This window comes from Bos grunniens, chromosome 10 (assembly GCF_055505025.1).
Source record: "Bos grunniens cultivar Pamir isolate PY7600 chromosome 10, Bosgru_T2T1.0, whole genome shotgun sequence".
Classification (NCBI taxonomy): domain Eukaryota; kingdom Metazoa; phylum Chordata; class Mammalia; order Artiodactyla; family Bovidae; genus Bos; species Bos grunniens.
Genome location: NC_141174.1, coordinates 80,244,253 through 80,271,937, shown reverse-complemented (window position 1 = coordinate 80,271,937; position 27,685 = coordinate 80,244,253). Strand labels below are relative to the sequence as shown.

Sequence of the window (27,685 nt, the reverse complement as noted above, 5' to 3'; positions counted from 1 at the left end):
GCCAGTCCTGAGCATCCTGTATCATGCATCGAACCTGGACTGGCAATTCGTTTCACATATGATATTATACACGTTTCAATGCCATTCTCCCAAATCATCCCACCATTGCCCTTTCCCACAGAGTCTAAAAGACTGTTCTATACATCTGTGTCTCTTGCTGTCTCCCATACAGGGTTATCGTTACCATCTTTCTAAATTCCATATATATGTGTTAGTATACTGTATTGGTGTTTTTCTTTCTGGTTACTTCACTCTGTATAATAGGCTCCAGTTTCATCCACCTCATTAGACCTGATTCAAATGCATTCTTTTTAATGGCTGAGTAATACTCCATTGTGTATATGTACCACAGCTTTCTTCTCCATTCATCTGCTGGTGGACATCGAGGTTGCTTCCATGTCCTGGCTATTATAAACAGTGCTGCGATGATGGGCATATGTATACTTTTAGAAGTCCTTCATTCACCATTTGTTCAAAGAATGGGATTATTAATTGTCCGGTCCTATGTAATTGTTAAAGTTTTGAACTTCATTTAAAGTAAATTGTTTTCTATTGATGCATAAGGCCTGTTTCTGGCCGGAAATCTTCAGAGAGAAAGGGTGTGTTGTTTTGGCTTCCTCTGTGTTAACTATGCAAGTCCACCTCCCCCTCACCTGAGTTTGCTAACCCTGTCCTCCTCCAGAGGTATGGGCATGGGATTGGTGTGGCAGGTAGGGATGGATTTCCTAGAGGAAGGGGAAGGTTATATGGACAAAGATGGTAGTGGTGGTGGTAAGAAATGGTGGATTTAGTACATATTTTGAATGTATAATCCCCAGAATTTGCTGATGGATTGACTGAGAAATAAGAGAAAGGGAGGAAGTCAAAGTAATGCAGTTTTGTTTTTGACCTGGAATCTGTACTTTTCTTATTGGGCAAAATACATAATAATATAAAATTTCTCATTTTAACCATTCTAAAGTGTACTGTTTGGTGGTGTCAAGTACATTCACATTGTTGTGAGATCATCACCATTATCCATGTCCAGAACTTTTTCATCACCCCAAGCTGAAATTTTATATTCATCAAATAATAACTCTCCATTCCTACCCACACTTCCTGGTAACCCCCATTCTACATTCTGTCTCTATGATTTTTTTTTGCTCACTCTATTCCTCATATTGTGGAATCTGACTGTATTTGTCCTCTTATGTCTTGCTTATTTCACTTAGCATATGTCTTCAAGTTTCCTACATGTTGTAGCATTTAATTTATCAGAATTCCATTTCTTTTTAAGGCAGAATAATATTCCAATGTATGTATGTACCACATTTTGTTTATCCATTCATTTGTCCATGGACATTTGAGTTGTTTCTACCTTTTTGGCTGTTATGAATAGTGCTGCTATGAACACAGATGTAAAAATATGTGTTCAAGTCCTTACTGTCAATTCTTTTGGGTTTATGTCTAGAAGTGAGATTGCTGGATGATACACTAAATCTATGTTTACATTATTTAGGAAGTGCCATAATGTTTTCCGAAGTGGCTGAATCATTTCATACTCTCATCAGCAATGCACCAGAATTCTAATCTATCCATATGCTTGCCAAAACTTGGTATAATCTGTTCAAGAAAATTTTTAAAAATAATATCCATCTTTATGGCTATAAAATAATATTTCATTGTGATTTTAATTTGCATTTCCCTAATGACTATGCCAAAGCCTTCGACTGTGTGGATCACAATAAACTGGAAAATTCTGAAAGAGATGGGAATACCAGACCACCTGACCTGCCTCTTGAGAAACCTATATACAGGTCAGGAAGCAACAGTTAGAACTGGACATGGAACAACAGACTGGTTCCAAATAGGAAAAGGAGTACATCAAGGCTGTATATTGTCACCCTGTTTATTTGACTTATATGCAGAGTACATCATGAGAAACACTGGGCTAGTAGAAGGACAAACTGGAATCAAGATAGCCGGGAGAAATATCAATAACCTCAGATATGCAGATAACACCACCCTTATGGCAGAAAGTGAAGAGGAACTCAAAAGCCTCTTGATGAAAGTGAAAGAGGAGAGTGAAAAAGTTGGCTTAAAGCTCAACATTCAGAAAATGAAGATCATGGCATCTGGTCCCATCACTTCATGGGAAGTAGATGGGGAAACAGTGGAAACAGTGTCAGACTTTATTTTTCTGGGCTCCAAAATCACTGCAGATGGTGACTGCAGCCATGAAATTAAAAGACTCTTACTCCTTGGAAGAAAAGTTATGACCAACCTAGATAGAATATTGAAAAGCAGAGACATTACTTTGCCAACAAAGGTCTGTCTAGTCAAGGCTATGTTTTTTCCAGTGGTCATGTATGGATGTGAGAGTTGGACTGTGAAGAAAGCTGAGCGCCGAAGAATTGATGCTTTTGAAGTGTGGTGTTGGAGAAGACTCTTGAGAGTCCCTTGGACTGCAAGGAGATCCAACCAGTCCATTCTGAAGGAGATCAGTCCTGGGTGTTCTTTGGAAGGAATGATGCTGAGGCTGAAACTCCAGTACCTTGGCCACCTCATGCCCAGAGTTGACTCATTGGAAAAGACTCTGATGGTGAGGGGGATTGGTGGCAGGAGGAAAAGGGAACAACAGAGGATGAGATGGCTGGATGGCATCACTGACTTGATGGATGTGAGTCTGAGTGAACTCCGGGAGTTGGTGATGGACAGGGAGGCATGGCGTGCTGCGATTCACGGGGTCATAAAGAGTCAGACACAACTGAGCAACTGAACTATACTGAATGATTGCTGATGCTGCACATCTTTTCATGTACTTATTAGCCACTTGTAGAAGAGCTGTTTTTGTTATTGAAAACATAGGTTTTAATTCATAGTAGCTATATAATCGTTTCTTGACATCTTTCTATGGTAATTGGGCCAGTTAAGTTTTCTATTTCTTTTTACATTTTTGAAAATTCTCATTCTCTAGGGATTCGTCCATTTTCTCTAGGTTTTACTATTTGTTACTGAAGAGTTACCCATGGTATTTTCTTATAAAGATCATTTTATACCCTAAAATATAGTTATTTGTGTCATTTCTATCTTCCTTATTAGATTTCAAATTCTTTGAAAGCATAAATTAAGTGTTATCCACTGAACATTTCCTTGGACATGGCATTCATGTAATAATTATTTTGGGATAAGTTAACATATGAATTGATCTCATTATTTAGTTAATATTTGATTATTTACCAATATGACTTAATTTTATTTTTCATGAAAATAATGAATATCTTAGTAACAAATTTTAATAGGTTTAATACTGTATTTAACTTTGTATAAGATAAATAGGATATTCTGAATATAAAATATATAGTTTTAGCAAACAGAAAATTTTTCTTAACAAGTGTGAGATTTAAAAGGAAGAGAGGGAAGGTAGGATGAGATACAAATGAAAGAAACTGATATTTAGTGAGATTTGTTATGTGCCAGTCACTATTTAAGATTCTTACATAGAGTATCTCATTTGACTTTTATCATAATGCTTTGAAACGGATCCTGATTTTACAGTTGAGAAAACAGGGGCTCAGGGAAGTAACCAGCCAGGTTACTTGGAATAGGAATGATGAATATCTATGAATTTTAATACTAAACAAAGAGTTTAGTATTAGCTTATATGCAGGATAATAAACAACTAACCTTATTTTTTGAATTCTTACGGATATATTACTGTGACAAGACGAGGACAGTGTTAACAGTGTTCTCCTCTCCCTTGAAGTTGTTGGAGAAACAGAAAACAAAATCAATCTGAAAGTACTTTCAAGTATTTATATGGTCTATCACAACAGATTGGTTTTTGAGGCTTATGGTGAATTACAGAGCCAGTACCTCTCATCAAAGAATTTGTATCTGCTGGAAAGCCAGGTATATAGATGGAATGAAGCGAAATATACAAATATGATAATTACTAAAATTGCCTTGAGGGGCCACAGAGCTTATGGTTGATGCTCAGTTTCACAGTGACTGGCACCCCAGAAACATGTCATCAAGCTTTTTGTGTATGAGAAAGCCTCCATCTGTTGCAGAGCCCTGACGTTCCCTTAGCTTGAGTGGGGATCTTATGTGTAGCCTCTTGGATCCACAGGTTTATTAGAAGAGCTTGTTCACCTGCTCCCTAAACACCTGCTTCACCTGTTTGTTCCTGAGGGTGTAGATGAAGGGATTGAGCACTGGGGTCACCATGGTGTTGAGCAAGGCCAGCACCTTGTTCCTGTCCTCCCCCTGGGCTCCCTTGCCCGACCGGACATACATGAAGATGCAGCTGCCATAGAAGAGAGAGACAACAGTGATGTGGGAGGAACAGGTTGAGAAGGCTTTCTGCCTCTCCTTGGCTGAGGGGATGTGCAGGATGTTGTGGAGGATGTGGCCATAGCAGGTAGCCGTCACGGACAGAGTGCCCAGGAGGCTGACGTTGGCCAGGATGAAACTTAGAATTTCCATCAGACTTGTGTCTGCACATATGAGTTCCAGGAGTGGAAAGTTGTCACAGAAGAAATGATCAATGATATTGGGACCACAGAAGGGCTGCTGAAATGTGAGGAAACCTGGAATGATGTTGAGAAGGAACCCTGTGATCCATGAAGAAAGAACTAGCTGGACACAGACCCTTTTGCTCATGATGGTGACATAATGCAAGGGGTTACATATGGCCACATACCTGTCAAAGGACATCACTGCCAGTAGGAAGAACTCTGTGGTGCCCAGGAAGAAATAGAGGAAACACTGTAGGAAACAGCCTTCCAGGGAGATGGTCCTGTTTCCAGTCAGGATGTTGGTCAGCATCTTGGGGAAGATGACCGAGGTGAACCAGATCTCTAGGACGGCAAAGTTGCGGAGGAAGTAGTACATGGGGGAGTGGAGGCGCCTGTCCATGAGGGTGAGGACCACGATGAGGAGGTTCCCCAGTAGAGTGAGCAGTAGGTCAGGAGGAGCCCCAGGAAGAGGAGCATCTGCAGCTCACAGGCCTCTGAGAGCCCCAGCAGGATGAACTCGGTGACAGTGGTGTGGTTCCCCGTGGCTCCTCTGGCCTCTGCTGGGAATGCCCAATCAGCAGTGTGCAGCATCAAGAGTCGTGATGTTCTGGGGATCTGAGGACACTTGGAACTGAAAGGAAAGAGGGATTTTGAGCTGAAGGAATCCTTTATTTCTTCAACCTGCAGGTCCCTTTTCCTCCCTCATCACGCTGGTTGTCCAGGTCCCTCACACTCAGTTAACATCAAGTCACATACTTTGATTCAGTTGTCTGGTATTCTTTGGGGAAAGTTTTGCCTTTATCAATTCTTTTTCTGTTTTTCTTATTTATGTTAGGAAATGTGTGTCCCTTTATTTCTTCTTGATCAGATGATGTCTTTTCCTGTATTTGTCCAAATGTTTTAAGTGGTCTCTCTAATAAAGTAAAATATTTTCTCTGCAAATCCTGTATCCATTGATCACAGACCTTTATCAAAAACACTGATGGAAAATTTACTCTAGAACTTGTTACACAGACATTTCATTTAGAGACTCTGTGTGTGCACCTGAGCTTCAACATTTACTAATCTGTCTGGGGCCAGTTCTCTAACCTCACAAAACTCTGCTTCATCAATGGGAATATGAATATGTCACAGTTCACAAGAGAAAAGTTCTCCAGAATTTAAATTAGTAATGTATACTCAACACCTAACACAAGATTGACCATGGACCATGCAGTCACACAATGCTAGCTATTTTTATTTCTCCCTTTCTGGGCTGATATTCTTGCAGGATAATTAAGGATAAGTAAAAATAAAATTGGAGAAAACATACTGGATTTCGGGCAATGTGTATTTAAACGAAAAGTTTTAAATTATAAAAATATTATCAGGTCATCATGGACACTTTAAGATATACAGAAAATGGAAAGAATCACCTATAGTCCTACAGAGACAACTGCTATTAATATATTCATTTATTTCTATTGTACTTTTCTATTTTTTACAGTGTATGGATTTGAATGGTCAATGAGCACACAGATTATTATTTTCAACATCCTTGCTTCCCACATTATCAGTACAACAAATTATTGTTATGCTATTACAAATCCTTTCTTAGATATTATTGGCTGATATTGTTTGAGGGATTCATGTGCTATGAAATTGTTGTATCAGAGGAGAGAACATGCATTCGTAGATTAGGGATGATGCTTATTTCTTTGGGATAAATTACTAAGTAATATTAACAATAATGATAAATGCTCGTATTTAGAATTTTTTGGTTCAATTTCAGTTTTAGAGAATATGTCTTTGTTTTCCTGGTCTTTTCTAAAAGATTTTTTTTTCTGGTTTTTACATTGTTCAACAGTGTCTCTCTGGTTCTGGATAAAGAAGTAGGCATTCTCGCCATCGGTTGTTGTTTATAGAAATGACAGGTAAAGGCAAGCTTCTGTGGAGAAAAGCTGACTCTGTGTGAGACAGGAGCAGGAACTAATGTGATATGCCTGCCTCAGAGAAATGGTAATGCAGTGCAGTATGCTGGTGCTGGTGCTAAGTTGCTTCCGTCGTGTCCGACTCTGTGCGACCCCATAGACAGCAGCCCACCAGGCTCCCCCATCCCTGGGATTCTGCAGGCAAGAACACTGGAGTGGGTTGCCATTTCCTTCTCCAATGCATGAAAGTGAAAAGTCAAAATGAAGTTCATCAGTCTTGTCCGACTCTTTGCGACCTCATGGACTGCAGCCTACCAGGCTTCTCTGTCCATGGGATTTTCCAGGCACAAGTACTGGAGTGGGGTGCCATTGCCAGTATAGCTGTGTAAAATATGTATCTATATGGAGAAGAATTGGATGAGAACACAGGAAAATGAGCATAATTGCCCCAATAGGATGGGAGGATGCTGGGTGATTTTTGTTCTGTCTCTTTATTATGTTATTATTGATTGTAAAATAACTTAAATTCAAAGTTATAAAAGAAACCAGCACAACGAGCCCATTTGGACTAAGAGTTGGGTAGAACAGTTTGAGACAAATGGGAAATAAATGGCTGCCCATGAAGAGTGAAAAAATAGTCTTAATGATTCTGTGAGCCATCGGCTGTTCCTGAGTCAGGATACTGAGAACGATACAAAAAGTCAAAGAAGTGAGCTGTGCCACAGCCCGCCAGTGGACACCTGAAAACAGATGACAGGCTTCCAGCCAGAGCATCCAGAGGAATCAGGTTCCCCTTCCCCACACCAAAAATCGCACCATGTAGATTACCTCAGTAGATACTAGGTGAGATGCTCATTTGTCTTCAAGGCAGTTCTGATGAGGGGAGATTCCTGATTTTCACAGGAACCTTCTGACTCTGCAAGGTTGCCCGAGGAGTACACTTCTTGGGGGCTCACCTGAGATGCGCAGTGAAGGACGCGCCAGAGCTGTAATATGGTCTGCAGGTCATGGACACAGACAGGTCCTGTTCTCTTGTACACAGTGTCTGCAAATATTCATATTTTCCAACAGCCAATCTCTCTTAAGAAATATTCTCTGACTCTCACTATCTACATATTCTCAGTTGTCCTCAGAAAGTAAAAATCTCTGGATATTCCCCAGAACTTCACCAGTTTCTCAGGAAGCTTCTATTGCTCCTGATCCATCACTGTGTTACCACTGGACCAATTTCCTGGGGAAATGGACATGAAAACCTATTTAATGATTCTTCCATTCCTCACATAGTAAGGCAGAGACAGACATCAATAGATGCTGATTAGTATAACTCCTTTTTAGTTGGGCGTAAGAGATTTCTGGCCCTTCCAGGAGTATGGTTTCCATATAGGGTTCTGGGTGAAATAGTAATGGCAGACTCTGCCTTTGTGGAGCTGGCATCAGGCTTGGACTGCTTGGGGTTCTGTTTGGTCTCCATGGAAACTCAGAGATACAGAAGGTGCAGAGCTCAAACTTAACCAATCTAGAGATTCATGTTATTCTCTTACTGGTTGGAGCTATGCTTCCCTGGAGATTCATTATCATCAGTGGTAATAAGACCTAAGAAAGTCCTTAACCTCTTACTTTCTTCAACTTTGGAATTAAAATTTGCTTTATTTTGACTGAGAAGCTGAGAAACCTCTTATGAATTTTAACTGTAACAAAGAAACATAGTTATTAAAACATTCAATAAGTTTTGTGGTGTGCTTTTTGTGTGGTAAGTATGACTCTAGATGCCAGATATAGGCAATGTCTTGTGGGGAAGACAGCCATTAAATAATAAGACACTATTGAGACTAGTGTCTGAAGAAGACCACATCGGAGATCCTGAACCAGACTGAAGTATGAGGAGATATTCCTGATGAAGTTACATAAAGTTGTTTTTCAGTCACTCAGAGATGTCCAACTCTTGTGACCCCATGGACTGCAGCATGCCAGGGTTCCCTGTCCTGGAGTTTGCTCAAACTCATATCCATTGAATCGATGATGCCATCCAACGATCTCATCCTGTGTCCTCCACTTCTCCCCATGTCCTCAATCTTTCCTAGCATCAGGTCATTTCCAGTGAGTTGGCTCTTTGCATCAGGTGGCCAAAGTATTGGAGATTCAGTTTCAGCATCAGTCCTTCCAATGAATATTCAAGGTTTATTTCCTTTAGGATTGGCTGGCTTGATCTCCTTGCTGTCCAAGGACTCTCAAAAGTCTTCTCCAGGACCATGGTTCAAAAGCATCAATTCTTCTGCACTCAGTCTTCTTCATGGTCCAGATCTCACATCTGTACTTGACTACTGGAAAAACCATAGCTGTGAATATATGGACTTTTGTGCACAAAGTGATGTCTCTGCTTTTTAATATGCTCAACCCACTCCAGTATTCTTGCCTGGAGAATCCCAGGGACAGGGGAGCCTGGTGGGCTGCCGTCTATGTGGTCGAACTGAGTTGGACACGACTGAAGCGACTTAGCAGCAGCAGCAGCAGCAGATTTGTCGTAGCCTTTCTTCCAAGGAGAAAGTGTCTTATAATCTCATGGCTGCAGTCACTATCTGCAGTGATTTTGGAGCCCAAGAAAATAAAGTCTGTCATTGTTTTCATTTTCCCCCCGATGTATTTGCCATGAAGTGATGAGACCAGATCTCATTTTTTAAATGTTGAGTTTTAAGCCAGCTTTTTCACTCTCATTTTTCAACTTCATCAAGCGGCTCTTTAGTTCTTCATTTTCTGCCTTTAGGGTGGTGTCATCTGCATGTCTGAGGTTACTGATATTTCTCCTGGCAATCTTGATTCCAGCTTGTGCTTTATTCAGACCAGCATTTCGCATGATGTACTCTGCATAGAAGTTAAATAAGCAGGGTGACAATATACAGCCTTGATATACTCCTTTCCCAATTTTGAGGCAGTCCATTGCTCTGTATTCGGTTGCAACTGTTTTTTTTTTTTTTTTTTTGCCCTCCATTCAGATTTCACAGGAAGCAGGTAAGGTGGGCCAGTATTCCCATCTCTTTAAGAATTTTCTGCAGTGTGTTGTGATCCAACAGTCTTTAGCGTAATGAAGCAGAAGTAGATGTTTTCCTGTAATTCTCTTGCTTTTTCTATGATCTTTTTCTTGCTTTTTCATATGATTACGTATGTTGGCAATTTGGTCTCTGGTTCTCCTGCCTTTTCTAAATCCAGCTTGTACATCTGGAAGTTCCTGGTTCACGTACTGTTGAAGCCTAGCTTGTAGGATTTGCGCATTACCTTGCTAGCATATGAAATGAGTATAGTATGCCGTTGTTTGAACATTTTTTGACATGGCACTTCTTTGGGATTGGATTAGATGTCTAAAATTCTGTAAATCAAAGGTTTGAATTTCTATAAAATAAAACTTATTTTATTTAAAAAATAAAATAAAACTCATTTTAATTTGAGTTATCCTGACCAACAGTATAATCGGGAAGATCCCCTGGAGAAGGAAATGGCAACACACTCCAGTACTCTTGCCTAGAAAATTCCATGGCCAGTGGAGCCTGGTGGGCTACAGTCCATGGGGTCTCAGAGAGTCAGACACGACTGAGTGGCTTCACTTTTCCTTGGTGGTTCAATGGTAAAGCAGCATCCTGGCAATGCAGAGACACGAGTTGGATCCCTGAGTTAGGAAGATCCCCTGCAGAAAGAAATGGCAACATACTTAAGTGTTCTTGCCTGGGAAATCCCATGGACAAGAGGAGTTTGGCAGGCTCCATTCCCTGGGGGTCACCAAAGGGTTGGACACAAGTTACTGACTAAACAACAGCGACAGTTAGTAAGTTGAACATCTTTTCACTTGTATATGGGCCCTTTGGGTTTACTTTTCTGTCAGGTGTCTATGTATATACTTATCTCATTTATCTCTTGGGTTGTTTGTTTATTATAGAAAATAATCTTTTATTTGTAATTTACATTCTTCCCTCTACCTCCTTCTTGAATGTCCATTTAAACCTGTTCATGTAGTTATTTCTTCCTTGACCTTGGATAGAATTCAGGACAGCTATGCAAATTTTCTGGGCATACATATAATTTTAGAAGTCCTTCATTTACCATTTGTTCAAAGAATGGAATTATTAAATTGTCTGAACCCATATAATTGTTAAATTTTGAATGTCACTTAAAGTGAAAATGTATTCATTTCTTCACATAAGGCCTATTTCAGGCAGGAGAACTTCAGAGAGAAAGGGTGTGTGGCTTTGGCATCCTTTCTGTTTACTATGCAAGTAGACCTTCCCTTTATCCTTTGTCCTCCACCAGGGATATGGGATGGGATTGAGTTGGCATGTAGTGGATAGATATCCTAGAGGAAGGGGAAGGTGGTATGGACAAAGATGTTAGTATGGTGGTAGGAAGTGATAAATTTGATACCTATTTTGAATGTATAATCCACAGAATTTGCTAATGTATTGACTTTGGGAAATGAAAGAGAAAGAGTCAAAGGTAATGTAGTTTTGCTTTTGATCTGGAGCAATAAGTACTTTTCTTATTGTGGTAAAATGCATAAATCATTTTTAAAAATTTTTGTTTTTTTTCATTGAAGGATAATTGCTTTACAGAATTTTGCTGTTTTCTGTCAAACCTCAACATGAATCAGCCATAGGTATACATATATTCTCTCCGTTTTGAAACTCCCTCCCATATCTGTCCCCATCCCACCACTCTAGGTTGATAGAGACCCTGATTGAGTTTCCTGAGCCATACAGAAAATTCCCATTGGCTATCTATTTTACATACAGTAATGTAAGTTTCCATGTTACTCTTTCTATACATCTCGCCCTCTCCTCCCCTCTCCCCATGTCCATAAGTCTATTCTCTATGTCTGTTTCTCCATTCAGTTCAGTTCAGTCGTTTAGTCATGTCTGACTCTTTGCGATGCCATGAACTGCAGCACGTCACGCCTCCCTGTCCATCACCAACTCCCAGAGTCCACCCAAACTCATGTCTGTTGAGTCAGTGATGCCATCCAACCATCTCATCCTCTGTCGTCCCCTTCTCCTCCTACCCTCAATCATTCCCAGCATCAGGGTCTTTTCCAATGAGTCAACTCTTCACATGAGGTGGCCAAAGTACTGGAGTTTCAGCTTCAACATCAGTCCTTCCGATGAACACCCAGGACTGATATCCTTTAGGATGGACTGGTTGGATCTCCTTGCAGTCCAAGGGACTCTCAAGAGTCTTCTCCAACACCACAGTTCAAAAGTACCAATTCTTTGGCACTCAGCTTTCTTTATAGTCCAACTCTCACATCCATACATGACTACTGGAAAAACCATGGCCTTGACTAGAAGGACCTTTGTTGACAAAGTAATGTTTCTGCTTTTTAATATGCTGTCTAGGTTGGTCATAACTTTCCTTCCAAGGAGTAAGTGGCTTTTAATTTCATGGCTGCAATCACCATCTGCAGTGATTTTGGAGCCCAGAAAAATAAAGTCAGCCACTGTTTCCCCATCTATTTCCCATGAAGTGATGGGACCAGATGCCATGATCTTCGTTTTCTGAATGTTGAGCTTTAAGTCAACTTTTTCACTCTCTTCTTTCACTTTCATCAAGAGGCTCTTTAGTTCTTTTTCACTTTCTGCCATAAGGGTGGTGTCATCTGCGTATCTGAGGTTATTGATATTTCTCTCAGCAATCTTGATTCCAGCTTGTGCTTCCTCCAGTCCAGCGTTTCTCATGATGTACTCTGCATAGAAATTAAATAAACAGGGTGACAATATACATCCTTGACGTACTCCTTTCCCTATTTGGAAACAGTCTGTTGTTCCATGTCCAGTTCTAACTGTTGCTTCCTGACCTGCATACAGGTTTCTCAAGAGGCAGGTCAGGTGGTCTGGTATTCCCATCTCTTTCAGAATTTTCCACAGTTTCTTGTGATCCACACAGTCAAAGGCTTTGGCATAGTCAATAAAGCAGAAATAGATGTTTTTCTGGAACTCTCTTGCTTTTTCGATGATCTAGCAGATGTTGGCAATTTGATCTCTGGTTCCTCTGCCTTTCCGAAAACCAGCTTGAACATCTGGAAGTTCACGGTTCGCGTATTGCTGAAGCCTGGCTTGGAGAATTTTAAGCATTACTTTACTAGCGTGTGAGATGAGTGCAGTTGTGTGGTAGTTTGAGTGTTCTTTGGCATTGCCTTTCTTTGGGATTGGAGTGAATCCCAATTTCTCCAAAATCCCAGTTTCTCCATTGTTGCCCTATAAATAAATTCTTCAGTATCATGGTTTTGGATTCTGTATATATGCATTAGAATACGATATTTATCTTTCTCTTTATGACTTCATTCGGTATAATAGGTTCTAGGTTCGTCCACCTATTAGAACTGACACAAATGAGTTTCTTTTTTATGGCTGAGTAATATTCCATTGTGTATATGTACCACAACTTTTTAATCTATTCATCTGTCGATGGACATCTAGGTTGCTTCCATGTTCTAGCTATTGTAAATAGGGGTGCAGTGAACAATGGGATACGTGTGTCTCTTTCAATTTTGGTTTCCTCAGGGTATATGCCTAGGAGTGGGATTGCTGGGTCATATGGTGTTTTTTTTTCCCTAGTTTTTAAAGGAATCTCCATATCGTCTTCCATAGTGGCTGTATCAATTTACATTCCCACCAATAGTGCAAAAGCATTCCGTTTTCTCCTCACCCTCTCCAGCATTTATTATTTGTAGACTTTTTGATGATGGCCATTATGACTGGTGTGAAGTAGATCTCACTGTAGTTTTGATTTGCATTTCTCTAATAATGAGCGATGTTGGGCATCTTTTCATGTGTTTGTTAGCCATTTGTATGTCTTCTTTGGAGAGATGTCTGTTTAGGTCTTTTCCCCACTTTTTGATTGGTTTGTTTGTTTTTCTGGTATTGAGTTGTATGAGCTGCTTGTATATTTTGGAAATTAGTACTTTGTCAGTTGTTTCATTTGCTATTATTTTCTCTCATTCTGAGGGTTGTCTTTTCACCTTGCTTATAGTTTCCTTTGCTGTGTAAAAGCTTTTAAGTTTAATCAGGTCCCACTTGTTTACTTTTGTTTTTATTTCCATTACTCTAGGAGGTGGGTCATAGAGGATCTTGCTTTGATTTATGTAATCGAGTGTTCTGCCTATACTTTCCTCTAAGAGTTTTATAGTTTCTGGTCTTACATTTAGGTCTTTAATCCATTTTGAGTTTATCTTTGTGTATAGTGTTAGGAAGTGTTCTAATTCCATCCTTTTGCACATAGCCATCCAGTTTTTCCAGCACCATTTATTGAAGAGGCTGTCTTTGCTCCATTGTATATTCTTGCCTCCTTTGTCAAAAATAAGGTACCCATAGGTGCATGAGTTTATTTCTGGGCTTTCTATCTTGTTCCATTGGTCTATATTTCTGTTTTTGTGCCAGTACCATACTGTCTTGATGACTGTAGCTTTGTAGTATAACCTGAAGTCAGGAAGGATGATTCCTCCAGCTCCATTCTTCTTTTTCAAGACTGCTTTGGCTATTTGGGATCTTTTGTGTTTCCATATGAATTGTGAAATTTTTTGTTCTAGTTCTGTGAAAAATGCCATTGGTTATTTGATAGGGATGGCATTGAATCTGTAGATTGTGTTTGGCAGTATAGTCATTTTCACAATACTGATTCTTCCTACCCAGGAACATGGAATATCTCTCTATCCGTTTATATTGTCTTTGATTTCTTTCATCAGTGTCTTATAATTTTCTGTGTACAGTTCTTTTGTCTCCTTAGGTAAGTTTATTCCTAGATATTTAATTCTTTTTGTTGCAATGGTGAATGGGACTGATTCCTTAATTTTTCTTTCTGATTTTTCATTGTTAGTATATAGAAATGAAAGTGATTTCTGTGTATTAATTTTGTATCCTGCAACTTTGCTAAATTCACTGATTAGCTTTAGTAATTTTCTGATACTATCTTTAGAGTTTTCTATGTACAGTATCATGTCATCCACAAACAGTGAGAGCTTTACTTCTTCTTTTCTAATCTGGATTCCTTTTATTTCTTTTTCTTCTCTGATTGCTGTAGCTAGGACTTCCAGAACTATGTTGCATAATAGTGGCAAAAGTGGACACCCTTATCTTGTTCCTGATCCTAGGGGGAATGCTTTCAGTTTTTTGCCATTGAGAATGTTTGCTGTAGGCTTATCGTGTCTGGCCTATACTATGTTGAGGTAGGTTACTTCTTTGCCCATTTTTTGAAGACTTTTAATCATAAATGGGTGCCGACTTTTGTCAAAGGCTTTTTCTTAATCTATTGAGATTATCATATGGTTTTTATCTTTCAATTTGTTAATATGGTGTATCACATTGATTGATTTGCATATATTGAAAAATCCTTGCATCCCTGGAATAAACTCAACTTGATCATTGTGTATGAGCTTTTTGATGTGTTGGTGAGTTCTGTTTGCTAAAATTTTGTTGAGGATTTTTGCATCTGTGTCATCCGTGCTATTGGCCTGTAGTTTTCTTTTTTTGTGTTGTCTTTGTCTGGCTTTGGTATCAGGGTGATGTGGCCTCGTAGAGTGAGTTTGGAAGTGTTCCTTCCTCTGCAATTTTTGGAAAGAGTTTTAGAAGGGTAGTCATTAGCTCTTCTTCAAATGTTTGATAGAATTCTCCTGTGAAGCCGTCTGGTCCTGGGCTTTTGTTTTTTGGGAGATTTTTGATCACAGCTTCCACTTCAGTGCTTGTAATTGGGTGGTTCATAATTTCTATTTCTTCCTGGTTCAGTCTTGGAATATTGGAACTTTCCTGAGAATCTGTCCAGGTTATCCATTTTCTTGCCATATGGTTGTTCATAATAGTCTCTTATAATCCTTTGTATTTCTTCATTGTTGTAACATCTCCTTTTTCATTTCTAATTTTGTTGATTTGACCCTTCTGTCTTTTTTTCTTGATGAGTCTGGCTAGAGGCTTGTCAATTTTGTTTATTTTCTCAAAGAACCAGCTTTTAGTTTTATTAATCTGTACTATTGTTTCTTTCACTTTCTTTTTCATTTATTTCTGCTTGGATATTTATGATTTCTTTCCTTCTACTAATTTTGGTGGGTTTTTTTGGTTCTTCTTTTTCCAGTTGTTTTAGGTTTTAGGTATAAAATTAAGTTGTCTATTTGATGTTTCTCTTGTTTCTTGAGGTAGGATTGTATTGCTATAAACTTCCCTCTTAGAACTGCTTTTGCTGAATCCCATAGGTTTTGAGTTGTCATGTTTTCATTATCATTTATTTCTAGAAATTTTTTGATTTCCCTTTTGATTTCTTCAGTAACCTGTTGGTTATTTAGAAATGTGTTGTTTAATCTTCATGTGTTTGTGTTTCTTACAGTTTTTTTCTTGTAATTGATATCTAATCTCATAGCATTGTGGTCAGAGAAGATGCTTGATACGATTTCAATATTCTTAAATTTACTGAGGTTTGATTTGTCACCCAAGATATGGTCTATCCTGGAGAATGTTTCACGTGCATTTGAGAAGAAGGTGTATTCTTTTGCATTTGGATGGAATGTCCTGAAGATATCAATGAAATCCATCTTATCTAATGTATCATTTAAGACTTGTGTTTCCTTATTAATTTTCTGTCTTGATGATTTGTCCATTGGTATGAGTGGGGTGTTAAAGTCTCCTACTATTATTGTGTTATTGTCAATTTCTCCTTTTATGTCTGTTAGTGTTTGTCTTCTGTGTTGAGGTGCTCCTATGTTAGGTGCATAGATATTTACAATTGTTATGTTTTCCTCTTGGACTGATCCCTTGATTGTTATGTAGTGTCCTTCATTGTCTCTTGTAATCTTCTTTATTTTAAGGTCTATTTTGTCTCATTGCTACTCCAGCTTTCTTTTGCTTCCCATTTGCATGGAATATATTTTTCCATCCTCTCACTTTCAGTCTATATGTATCTTTAGGTCTGAAGTGGGTTTCTTGTAGACAACATATATATGGGTCTTGTTTTTGTATCCATTCAGACAGTCTTTGTCTTTTGGTTGGAACATTTAATCCATTTACATTTAAAGTAATTATTGAAGTGGTTTCCTTTGTGTGAGTTCTCATTATTTGATACTCCCTAGGGTTAGTTCTCTTCTTCTTCTGGGACTCCTAGAAGCCCTTGGAGTCAATGCTCCCACTCCAAAGGCTCAGGACTTGATCTCTGGCAGGAGCCCCCTCCCCAGGGACTGCAGGAGCCCTCCCTGATGGTGACCAGGAGCCAACCCTCATACCACCCGCTCGCCTGTCCGCTCATGCGAAACTCACTGACCATCCGGGGCCATCCCACTGCGCGCTTGCTCTTGCATGCCCCAGATTTATCATTTTAACCACTTTAAAGTGTACTGTTTGTTGGCATCAAGTACATTCACATTGTTGTGAAATCATCACCATTATGCATCTCCAGAACTTTTTCATCATCCCAAACTGAAATTCCATATCCATTAAATAGTGACTCTCTATTCCTACCCACACTTCCTGGTAACCACCATTCTACATTCTATCTCTATGATTTTGATCACTGTATAATAAACTGTGGAAAATTATGAAAGAGGTGGGAATACCAGACCACCTGACCTGCCTCTTGAGAAACTTGTATGCAGGTCAGGAAGCAACAGTTAGAACTGGACATGGAACAACAGACTGTTTCCAAATAGGAAAAGGAGTACGTCAAGGCTGTATATTGTCACCCTGTTTATTTAATTTCTATGCAGAGTACATCATGAGAAACACTGGACTGGAGGAAGCACAAGCTGGAATCAAGATTGCCGGGAGAAATATCAATAACTTCAGATATGCAGATGACACCACCCTTATGGCAGAAAGGTAAAAAGAACTAAAGAGCCTCTTGATGAAAGTGAAAGAGGAGAGTGAAAAAGTTGACTTAAAGCTCAACATTCAGAAAACGAAGATCATGGCATTTGGTCCCATCACTTCATGGGAAATAGATGGGGAAACAGTGGCTGACTTTATTTTTCTGGGCTCCAAAATCACTGCAGATGGTGATTGCAGCCATGAAATTAAAAGCCACTTACTCCTTGGAAGGAAAGTTATGACCAACCTAGCTAGCATATTAAAAAGCAGAGACATTACTTTGCCAACAAAGGTCCGTCTAGTCAAGGCTATGGTTTTTCCAGTGGTCATATATGGATGTGAGAGTTGGACTATAAAGAAAGCTGAGTGCCGAAGAATTGGTACTTTTGAACTGTGGTGTTGGAGAAGACTCTAGAGAGTCTTGGACTCTCTTGACTTGCAGTCTTGGACTGCAAGGAGATCCAACCAGTCCATCCTAAAGGAAATCAGTCCTGAATATTCATGGGAAGGACTGATGCTGAAGCTGAAACTCCAATACTTTGGCCACCTGATGTGAAGAGCTGACTCATTTGAAAAGACCCTGATGCTGGGAAAGATTGAGGAGCAGGAGGAGAAGGGGGCAACAGAGGATGAGATGGTTGGATGGCATCACCGACTCAATGGACATGAGTTTGGGTGGACTCCGGGAGTTGCTGACGGACAGGGAGGCCTGGCGTGCTGCGGTTCATGGGATTGCAAAGTTGGACACGACTGAGCGACTGAACTGAAGTGAAAGCTCATATTAATGGAATCCTACTATATTTTTCCTTTTATGTCTTGTTTATTTCGCTGAGTATAATGTATTCAAGTTTCCTTCATGTTGTAGAGTTTTATTTATCAGAGTTCCATTTCTTTTAAGGCTGAATAATATTTCATTGTATGTACATACCACATTTTGTTTATCCACTCATTCAGTCTGTGGACATTTGAGTTGTTTCTACCTTTTTGGCTATTGTGAATAATGTTACTATGAACATGGATATAAAATATCTGTTCAAGCCCTTTCAATTTTTTTGGGTTTATGTCTAGAAGTGAGATTGCTGGATGATATGATAAATCTACATTTACTTTATTTAGGAACTGCCATATTGTTTTCCACAGTGGCTGCATCATTTTGCACTCTCATCAGCAATGCATGAGAGTTCTAATTTATCCACATTCTTGACAATAGTTGGTATAATCTGTTCATAAAAATGTTTTAAATACTATTCATCTTAATGGATATAAAGTAATATTTCATTGTGATTTTAATTTGCGTTTCTGTAATCATTAGTGATGCTACACATCTTTTCATGTACTTGTTAGCCATTTGTAGAAGGATTGTTTGTTTTTGTTGTTGAGAACATAGTTTTTTAGCTTATAGTGGCTATATAACCCCTTTTTAAAAATCTTTCCATTGTAATTGGGCCAGTTAAATTTTCTATTTCTGTTTAGATTTTTAAAAATTCTCTTTCTTTAGGGATTCATCCATTTCCTCCTGGTTTTCCTATTTGTTGCTGAAGAGCTACCCATGGTATTTTCTTACATAGATCATTTTATACCCTGAATTATAGTTATTTATGTATATCTTCCTTATTAGATTTCAACTTCTATTCAAAGGATAAATTAAGTATTATCAATGAAATGTGCATTTCCTTGAATATAGTATTCATATAATAATTATTTCAGAATAAATTAACATGTGAATTCCATTATTTAATTAATATTTGATTTACCAATGACTTAAATTTCATTAAAATATTGAACATGTTAGTAACAAGTTTCATAGGTTAAATACTGTATTTAGCTTTGAATAAGATTAATATGACATTCAGAATATAAAATTTATAGTATTTCAAACAGAAAAGCTTTTGTTAGCAACTGGTGTGAAATTCAAAAGGAAGAGAGGAAAGGTAAGATGAGAGATAGATGGAAAAAAACTAACATTTAGTGAGACTTATTAGGTTCCTGTCACTATTTAAGTTTCTTGCATAGAGTATCTCATTTGACTTTTATCATAATCCTTTGGAATGGCCATTGTCATCCCCATTTTACAAATGAGAAAACTGGGGCTCAGGGAAGTAAACAACCGGAAAGAGGAAGAGTCTTTCTAAATAGGAATGAAGAATTTCTATGAATTTTTATACTAAACAAAGCATAAGTAGGTTATGTGCAAGATAATAAGCAGCTAGCCTTTTTTTTTTTTGAATTTTTACTGATATGTATCTGTGGCAAGAATGTAAGTGTGAAATGAGAACAGTGCTAAATGAGGACTGGTCTCTTCTCCTCAAAGTTGTTAGATAAACAGACACAAAGCAATATGCCTGAAAGTACTTTCTGAGTATGGATATTACCTATGACTACAGATTGGTGTTAGAGGCTTATGGTGAATTACAGAGCTAGTGCATGCATGCGTGCCTGCTAAGCTGCTTCAGTCATGTCCGACTCTTTGTGACCCTGTGGATTATAGCCTACCAGACTCCTCTGTAATGGGATTCTCCAGGCAAGAATATAGGAGTGGGCTGTTGTGCCCTTCTCTAAAGAGCTAGTACCTGCTATCAGAGAGCTATATTCTGCTGGGAAGCCAAGCAGACGTTGATGGAATGAAGAGAAATATTCAGATCTGATAATTACTAAAAATGCCTTGAGAGGCCACAGAGCTTATGAATTGCTGCTGAGTTGCACAGTGACTGGTGCCCCAGAAACATGTCATCAAGCTTTTTGTGGATGAGAAAGCCTCCATCTGTTGCAGAGGCCTGATGCTCCCTTAGCTTGACTGGGGATCTTATGTGCAGCCTCTTGGATCCACAGGTTTATTAGAAGAGCTTGTTCACCTGCTCCCTAAACACCTGCTTCACCTATTTGTTCCTGAGGGTGTAGATGAAGGGATTGAGCACTGGGGTCACCACAGTGTTGAGCAAGGCCACCACCTTGTTCCTGTCCTCCCCCTGGCTGCTCTTGCCTGACCGGACATACATGAAGATGCAGCTGCCATAGAAGAGAGAGACAACAGTGATGTGGGAGGAACAAGTTGAGAAGGCTTTCCACCTCTCCTTGGCTGTGGGGAGGCGCAGGATGGTGTGGAAGATGTGGCCATAGCAGGCAGCCGTCACGGACAGAGTGCCCAGGAGGCTGACGTTGGCCAGGATGAAACCTAGAAGCTCGATCAGACTTGTGTCTGCACATATGAGTTCCAGGAGTGGAAAGCTGTCACAGAAGAAATGATCAATGATATTGGGACCACAGAATGGCTGCTGAAATATGATGGAACATGGAATGGCTATAAGAAGGAATCCCATGATCCATGAAAAAAGAGCTAACTGGACACAGACTCTTTTGCTCATGATGGTGACATAATGCAAAGGATTACATATGGCCACATACCTGTCAAAGGACATCACTGCCAGTAGGAAGAACTCTGTGGTACCCAGGAAGAAATAGAGGAAAAGCTGGAGAAAGCAACTGGCTAGGGAGATGGTCCTGTTTCCAGTCAGGATGTTGGTCAGCATCTTGGGGAAGATGACCGAGGTGAACCAGATCTCTAGGACAGCAAAGTTGTGGAGGAAGTAGTACATGGGGGTGTGGAGGCGCCTATCCATGAGGGTGAGGACCACGATGAGGAGGTTCCCTAGTAGAGTGAGCAGGTAGGTCAGGAGGAGCCCCAGGAAGAGGAGCAGCTGCAGCTCACAGGCATCTGAGAGCCCCAGCAGGATGAACTCGGTAACAGTGGTGTGGTTCCCCATGGCTCCTCTGACCTTTGCTGGGAATGCCCAATCAGTGGTGTGCAGCATCAGGAATCATGAGGTTCTGGATCTGAGGACATTTGGAATGTATAGGGAAAAGTGCTGAATGTACCATTTAGAGTTGTAGAAGTCCTTTTTTTGTTCTTTTTTTCTTTCTTTTTTTTTTTTACCAAGCCTCTTTGAGGCTACTTGTCTCTTTTATTGCCCCTGGTGTTTCTACGTGGTAACGAGTGGTGTTGCCAGGGATGCTAAGTAAACATCCTCAACCAAAAGTTATTCTTGCTTGTTTTTGTTAACTGAAATTTTATTTCTGTTCCTCAACAATTCCTTTGCCTCTGACTTTCATTACCTTTCACTGCCTTTCATTTTTATCTTTATTCTAATATTGGGTCTTCATTCATAAGTAGTCCCTATTTGAGGCTGACAAATATTTGAGGCTGGAAAAAATAGCAAAATGGCTAAGTTAAGCCATTTTACTTAATTTAGTCATTCACTATACAGATCCATACTCCTGGGTAAACTGATTATTCATAAACAGTCTATTGCTATTTCAGTATTACCTGAAAATGTGATGCCTTTCACTAGTTTTTGGATTAATAAAGAGAGAAGAGGAAATCTATGAGAGAAAAGCACAATGCTTACCAATCAAAAAGAGAATAATCCAAGTAATGTATGCACAAATAAAAATTTGTTAGTGGAAAAAAATTTGTTAATGGGAATTTGGTATTTATCCTAATGTGGACATTGGATTTGTCCTAATGTGATAGATCCATAGTCTCCTGATTACATATTCCCATGGGCTCAAGATACAATAGACCCTTTGTTTTTAAAAAAAATTTTAGCTGTTTTATATACATAGGTTTCAGCACATGGCATTTCAGCTTGGAACCATCAGCTTTTCAAATCCTATTTATCCTTTAAGTCTCTCCTTAATGAGTGCTATCATTTCCATAAAATCTTCTCTTTTGAATGCATGAATCTCTGTATCCCTCATAATTTTATTATATATCACAACTTTTATTGTGTTTTATAGTTGTTTTTCATCTTTGTATTTTATATAGCCCTTAGAACAAGTTTCTTGAAACAATCAGCTTTAATAGCATGTATTGAATGAGTGAACAATACCTCAAATATCTGTGGGATGGATTTGGTGGTTTTTGACACACAATAGATTGAGGATGTGTCACTTACGTGGTACTTCACAGAAGACAGAAATCTTGCTGTCATGTGCCAACTGGCCCATCTGAAGAGGGTTTGCTTTTCCTCATGAGAAGGTGGAGACGTCTCCCCACAAACATTCTCTAAGGAGTAACTCTCCATCTTTGAGATAGTCTGGAGTTTGAGCTAGTAAATAGAGGTCTGTTTGGGTCTGCTAGAATGCTTCCAGCAGAAAACAAAACAAAAGCAAAACCCCAAACCTAAAAAACAGCTCTTTTTAAAAGTCCGCCTCCCTACAAGTTTCCTTCCTTAAGCATTATCAACTACTCACTTAATTATCAGACAGAACTGTAGCAACAATTATTTTTCAGTCACTGGAGAATAAGATTGGGACCCAGTTTAGGTACCTGGGGTGAAGGAAATGCTAGGGGATATTAGTAGAGAGGATGAAATGGTAAACTATATAAACTTTACCTTTCTTATGGTTTTGCCTTCTCTTCAGCACAGGCTACACTAGTCAAAGTTATTCCAAAGCTACTATTGTATCTAACATTTGTTTACAGGTATTAAAGAGCACAAAACAGTTGATCAGCCTCAGAGAATATAACTAAGAGCTCTTCACAAGGGGTTATTTCTAGGCTCAATATCATTTATCTTCTCAGCAATTTGAGAAAGAACTCTCTGTGGCCCAATCATGCAGTTCATAGGTGAGTCCAGGTGGTTGAGAAACTTACCCAACTCATTTTAGAAGAGAAGCAGGATCCAATATGAGTATGATATCCAGACACATCATCAGGAGCTAATAGAATGAGTATCATTTAGGCAAAGTCCTGATGGAACATATTGGGAAACAAATGGGAATAGAGACTAAGGTGAAGAAGAATTGGCTGGGGGTGGAAGGAGAAAGCTCTGGGCTCATACTGAATCATGAAGTTAGTGCAGATAAATCATGAAAAGACACTGTGATTAGCCCAAGGATATGTCTCACAGACAGGATGGCTAATAAACTTTTTATTTTTTCCCTACTTCAAATGGGAGGTCAACAGCTGGGTGGGACAGTCTTCCAGATACAAAGGGAAGGGGTCCACTTCATGAGTTCAGGTATTTCTCCTTTTATCCTTCAGACTTGGTGAGTGAACTGGGAGACGTGCCTGGCACCCTGAAAGCCTAGGCATGACTGCACTATTCACCCAGACTATTCATTGTTTTAAGGGTCAGTTATGCAGTACCCGGTAGGAAAGTCTTTGTGGGTGCCCTGGAGGTTTGTCCTGCCTCTCTATAGTTCTAGTACTTAGAAGGAGGGTGAGATCTTCTCCTTCTAAGGAAAATCATTAAGAGTTTCAGGCAGACTTGATGCTCTCCAGAGCTTTGGGTTTTTCAAGGGGACAGCTACACAGAGCACAAGGAAGGACAGACAAATTTCCTCAATGTGAGTAACTTAATGGTTCTGCCTGGACAAACATTGGCTTGCCTAGCACTGACCTGGATGGTGGGACTGAAGCTACAGATGAGACCCAGTGTGTGTGTGCTCAGCGTGCTCGAATATAGAAGATAAATGCCAAGAAAAGCATGGTTTGGGGAAGTCACTGTTGCTCTGCCATCTGTGCAAGGCCATAGTGGAGATTACCTTCTGGCCCAGGGTTAGGTTTCTAGCTGCCCTCTGAAAAGTGAAAGTGTTAGTTGCTCAGTTGTGTCCAACTCTTTGGGACCCCATGGACTGTAGCCCACCAGGCTCTTCTGTCCATGGAATTCTCCTGGCAAGAATACTGGAGTGGGTTGCCATTTCCTTCTTCAGGGGATCTACCCGACCCAGGGATTGAACCCAGGTCTCCTGCATTGTGGAGAAGGCAATGGCAACCCACTCCAGTACTCTTGTCTGGGAAATCCCTTGGACGGAGGAGCCTGGTAGGCTACAGTCCATGGGGTCTCGAGGAGTCGGACATGACTGATGTGTCTTAGCAGCAGCAGCAGCAGCTCCTGCATTGCAGGCAGATTCTTTGCTGTCTGAGCCACCAGGCAGCCCTCTAGGGAGATTCCAATCAGGCTATCTAAAATACACTACTCACAGGATTTCAGAAGATAACCTGGTTCACATGAGTATATCTTGAGCTTGATCTGAGTGCAGATCTTATACCATTGGTATGAGACCCCTATCTCTCATGAATTTGATGGCATCCTTTAAGAACAACAGTTCTTTTCCAAAGTATCCTGAATGGTCATTTGGGTTTTCCTGGGTGGGAGAATGATTTCCTTAATTTTGTCATCATTCAATTCACAGGATCTGATGAGGCCAGAATGTCTTGAAAATTTCCAAGTTCAGCAAGCTCATCCTGGGAAAAGCCTGGGAAGCATTCAGTTACCATTTAGTGGAATCTTCCTTTATCCTCCTTTTGGACTAATTGAGGGTGATTTTGACTGATAAAGACTTCTATTACATTCTTCACGTTGGGCCAGTCTCTGTGAGATATTTCTCCTGTGGACAATGGGGCTCTATAAGACAGTAAATGAGCTACTCCTGGAATAAACACATCTCCTTGTGGAAGTGACATAAGGGTTGGAAGATTTGGATGGCAGCTTTGTTTTCTTCAGGGATCTACTCTTATCCTAAGATTTATGGTCCCTGGGTTCCCTGGAGAATTAGTATAATGAGCCTCACTCAGCTTCTGCCCAACTCTCTTGCCTGTTCCTTATTACAACTTTTCAAATAAAAGTTTCAGCTGTTTGTTCAAGTCAAGAATAACAGTTACTTTTAAAGTGATACACCTAATTATTCTTCTGAAGTCGAGGCTCCTGTCTAACATTAGATAGTCCTACTATCACAGGGATGTAAGGAGCCATCACAGGCAATGTAGAACCTTGAGATTTCCTTGGTGGTCCAGTGGCTAAGACTCTGTGCGTCCAACGCAGGAGGCCTGGGTCTGATCCCTGGTTGAGGAATGAGAATCTCACATGCCGCAACTAAGATTCCATGCAGCTGAATAAGGAAATACAAATATTAAATATTAGAAGAAAGCTAAAGTGAGGGTATAGAGGGCCCAACCTGTTGATGGAAATTTTGGCAAAGTCACGTTGTAGAAAAGCATTTGGGATGAGAGATATAGTTCTGGCCATATTTAGAAAATACAATCTGCCATGTGCGGGTAATATTATTGCCTATTTCATGAGGCTCTGTGAGTATCAAATGAGAACTGTTCTTAGTATAGGACTTAATCAGCTCTTAAGTATTGATTTACTTGCTTAAATTAAGTGCTTAAATATTGATTAAGCATTTAATCAACACTTAAGTAGTTAATCAGTACTTAACGTAGTTCCTAGTGCATTGGAAAGGCTCAGTATGTGTTACCATAATTATTACTTGAACCTTGCCCTTTGGACGGTTTTTGATTTTCTGAATTCTGGTTCTCAGAGAAATCTGATTAAGAGTAGACAATGTGCAAAAAAAAAAAAAATACAAGTGAAATTGAGTAAAAGTGTACTGTGGTTACCTTTTAAATGTCTTCTTGTCACTTTAAAAATTCTGAAGTTGGGAATTTCCTGGTGGCTCAATGGTTAGGACTCTGTCCTTCCAATGCAAGGGGCACGGGTTTAACCCCTGGTGGAGGAATTAAGATCCCACATGCCAGAAGGCCAAAAAAGAAAAAAATAAAAATTCTGAAATACAGGGCAGCCTGATTTGGAACTAAGATGTCCCAAACCAGGGGAAAATGCTTTGTGACCCACTTACTTTGTGACCCTCTTACTTGCTTTGAAGTGGTGAAAATGCTTTGGATCCGAACTTGCACCAGAACATTAGCACCTATTGCTTTTGGCTTTGTTTTCTCAGTGTTAAATCTGTTGCAATGAAATCAGTATAAACTTCCTTATCAAGGCTTGCAGAACTGTTTTGTATGACTGGAAAAGTCATAGATTTTCAGGCTTTTGAAATCTAGCAGCAGTATCTTTGGCTTCCCAAAGTGTTTTGAGATGAACACGGAGACAATGAACAACCGCTGACAAACTCAGCTTGTGCTTTGTTGTCAATTCTGATAACTTGAATTCCCCTCTCCTTGGCTCTGAACTTGGTGTCACACCTGCACTAGCTACCAGGCAAATGATCTTTGTATCTGTTTTCAGCTGTGAAAATGTGGTCTTTTTATCACTGTGGACAAAGAAGGACATCTTTGTACCTCAGCACTTTGATTTGAAGGTGATGTCAAACAGATTTTGATGCAAATAAAATATTCAGTTGTGCCAAGAATTACAAATAGAATCTTGTGACTTTGTTTCAGTTCAGAAAAATGTGGAATGAATTAGGGAAAAATATATTAAAATAACATTATTGGTTTCCTTTTGCTACAATATAGTTTATGTTCCTCCTAGGAAGTTTTAGAAAAGCCAAGCAAAGAGAGAAAAATAAAAATCCACCTGCATTCTTATCACCTGGATAAAATAATTATTCACGTTTTAGAATAAGCATTTTTGCATACATACATTTATATACACCGCAGAATTTTTTTAAAAATTGGTCATGACGCACATGTTATTTAGCATTTGGATTTGTTTAAATAAAAAAACTTGATAGAGGGACTTCCCTAGGAGTCCAGTGGCTAAGACTCTGTGCTTGCAATGCAGGAGGCCAGGGTTCGATCCCTAGTTAGGGAACTAGATTCCACATGCTCCAACTAAGAGTTTGCATGTTGCAACTGAAAAAAGAGTTTGAATGCTGCAACTAAAACAACAAACAAACAAAAACAAAACAAATAATAGAGTGTGGAGGTCTTTCCATGTCAGTAATTACATAAAATCAATTTAAATGATTTTAATCAGTTTCCTATTTGTCTCTCTGCATTTAGATTGTTTCCCATTCCCACAATTATAGAGTGTGTACTTGTACAGATATTTAAAATTTTCTTTAAAAAATTATAGAGGTAGTACACATTTAAAAATTCAAATATTATAGAGAATTATAAAATGAAAGGTAAAAGTTTTCTTTCCTCTTCCTCTACTTCAATTAAAAACAAGCATCTGATAATTCTTTCTGACTGGGATTGCTCACATGATTATTATTTTAGCTTTAATTAATGCCTTTGGTTAATTATATCTTTAATTAATATTTCTGTCTTTAGTAATATCTCTGTCTTTTTCCTTGGTTCATCATCTTTTAACAGTGTCCTGGGCTATATTCTCAAAGATGAGGAATTTATCACTGGTGCAGTACCTCCCACTTCCGTAACCCCTCCAACTCCAGAATGCAGTAGTTACTTTTTTATGTAGTTAACAATATATAGTATAATTGAGTCTCTATTCTTATTGTTAACTTTAGTGTTCCTAGAAATTCTGTAATCAAAGATTAATAAATTGATTATCCTTCCATCTCTCTTTTCTAATATTTTTAGCTATATTGTAATTTTATATTGACTAGATTTATAACATTCCTGTTCTGTTCTATAACTCCAATTAAATCTTCATATCTCATCTCTAGGTTAATTTTAGAAATGGAAAATTAATAAGCAAAAACATTTTTCATGTGATTAGATAAATACCATTATAAGAGTTTGATT

General features: G+C 39.1%; 2 protein-coding genes across 2 annotated transcripts; both read right to left on the bottom strand.

Annotated features, from left to right (window-relative positions):
- Positions 1–4,116: 4,116 nt before the first annotated feature.
- Positions 4,117–5,090, bottom strand: LOC147365101 (olfactory receptor 6E1-like). Its single transcript, XM_086322319.1, is given in 2 exon segments — positions 4,117–4,943; positions 4,946–5,090. Coding segments are annotated over 2 exon segments (972 nt in total).
- A 14,923-nt stretch (positions 5,091–20,013) lies between these two features.
- Positions 20,014–22,044, bottom strand: LOC147365100 (olfactory receptor 6E1-like). Its single transcript, XM_086322317.1, has one exon. It carries the CDS (start codon positions 21,033–21,035, stop codon positions 20,103–20,105), a length of 933 nt encoding a protein of 310 aa, XP_086178443.1. The 5' UTR covers positions 21,036–22,044; the 3' UTR covers positions 20,014–20,102.
- Between the last annotated feature and the right edge of the window lie 5,641 nt (positions 22,045–27,685).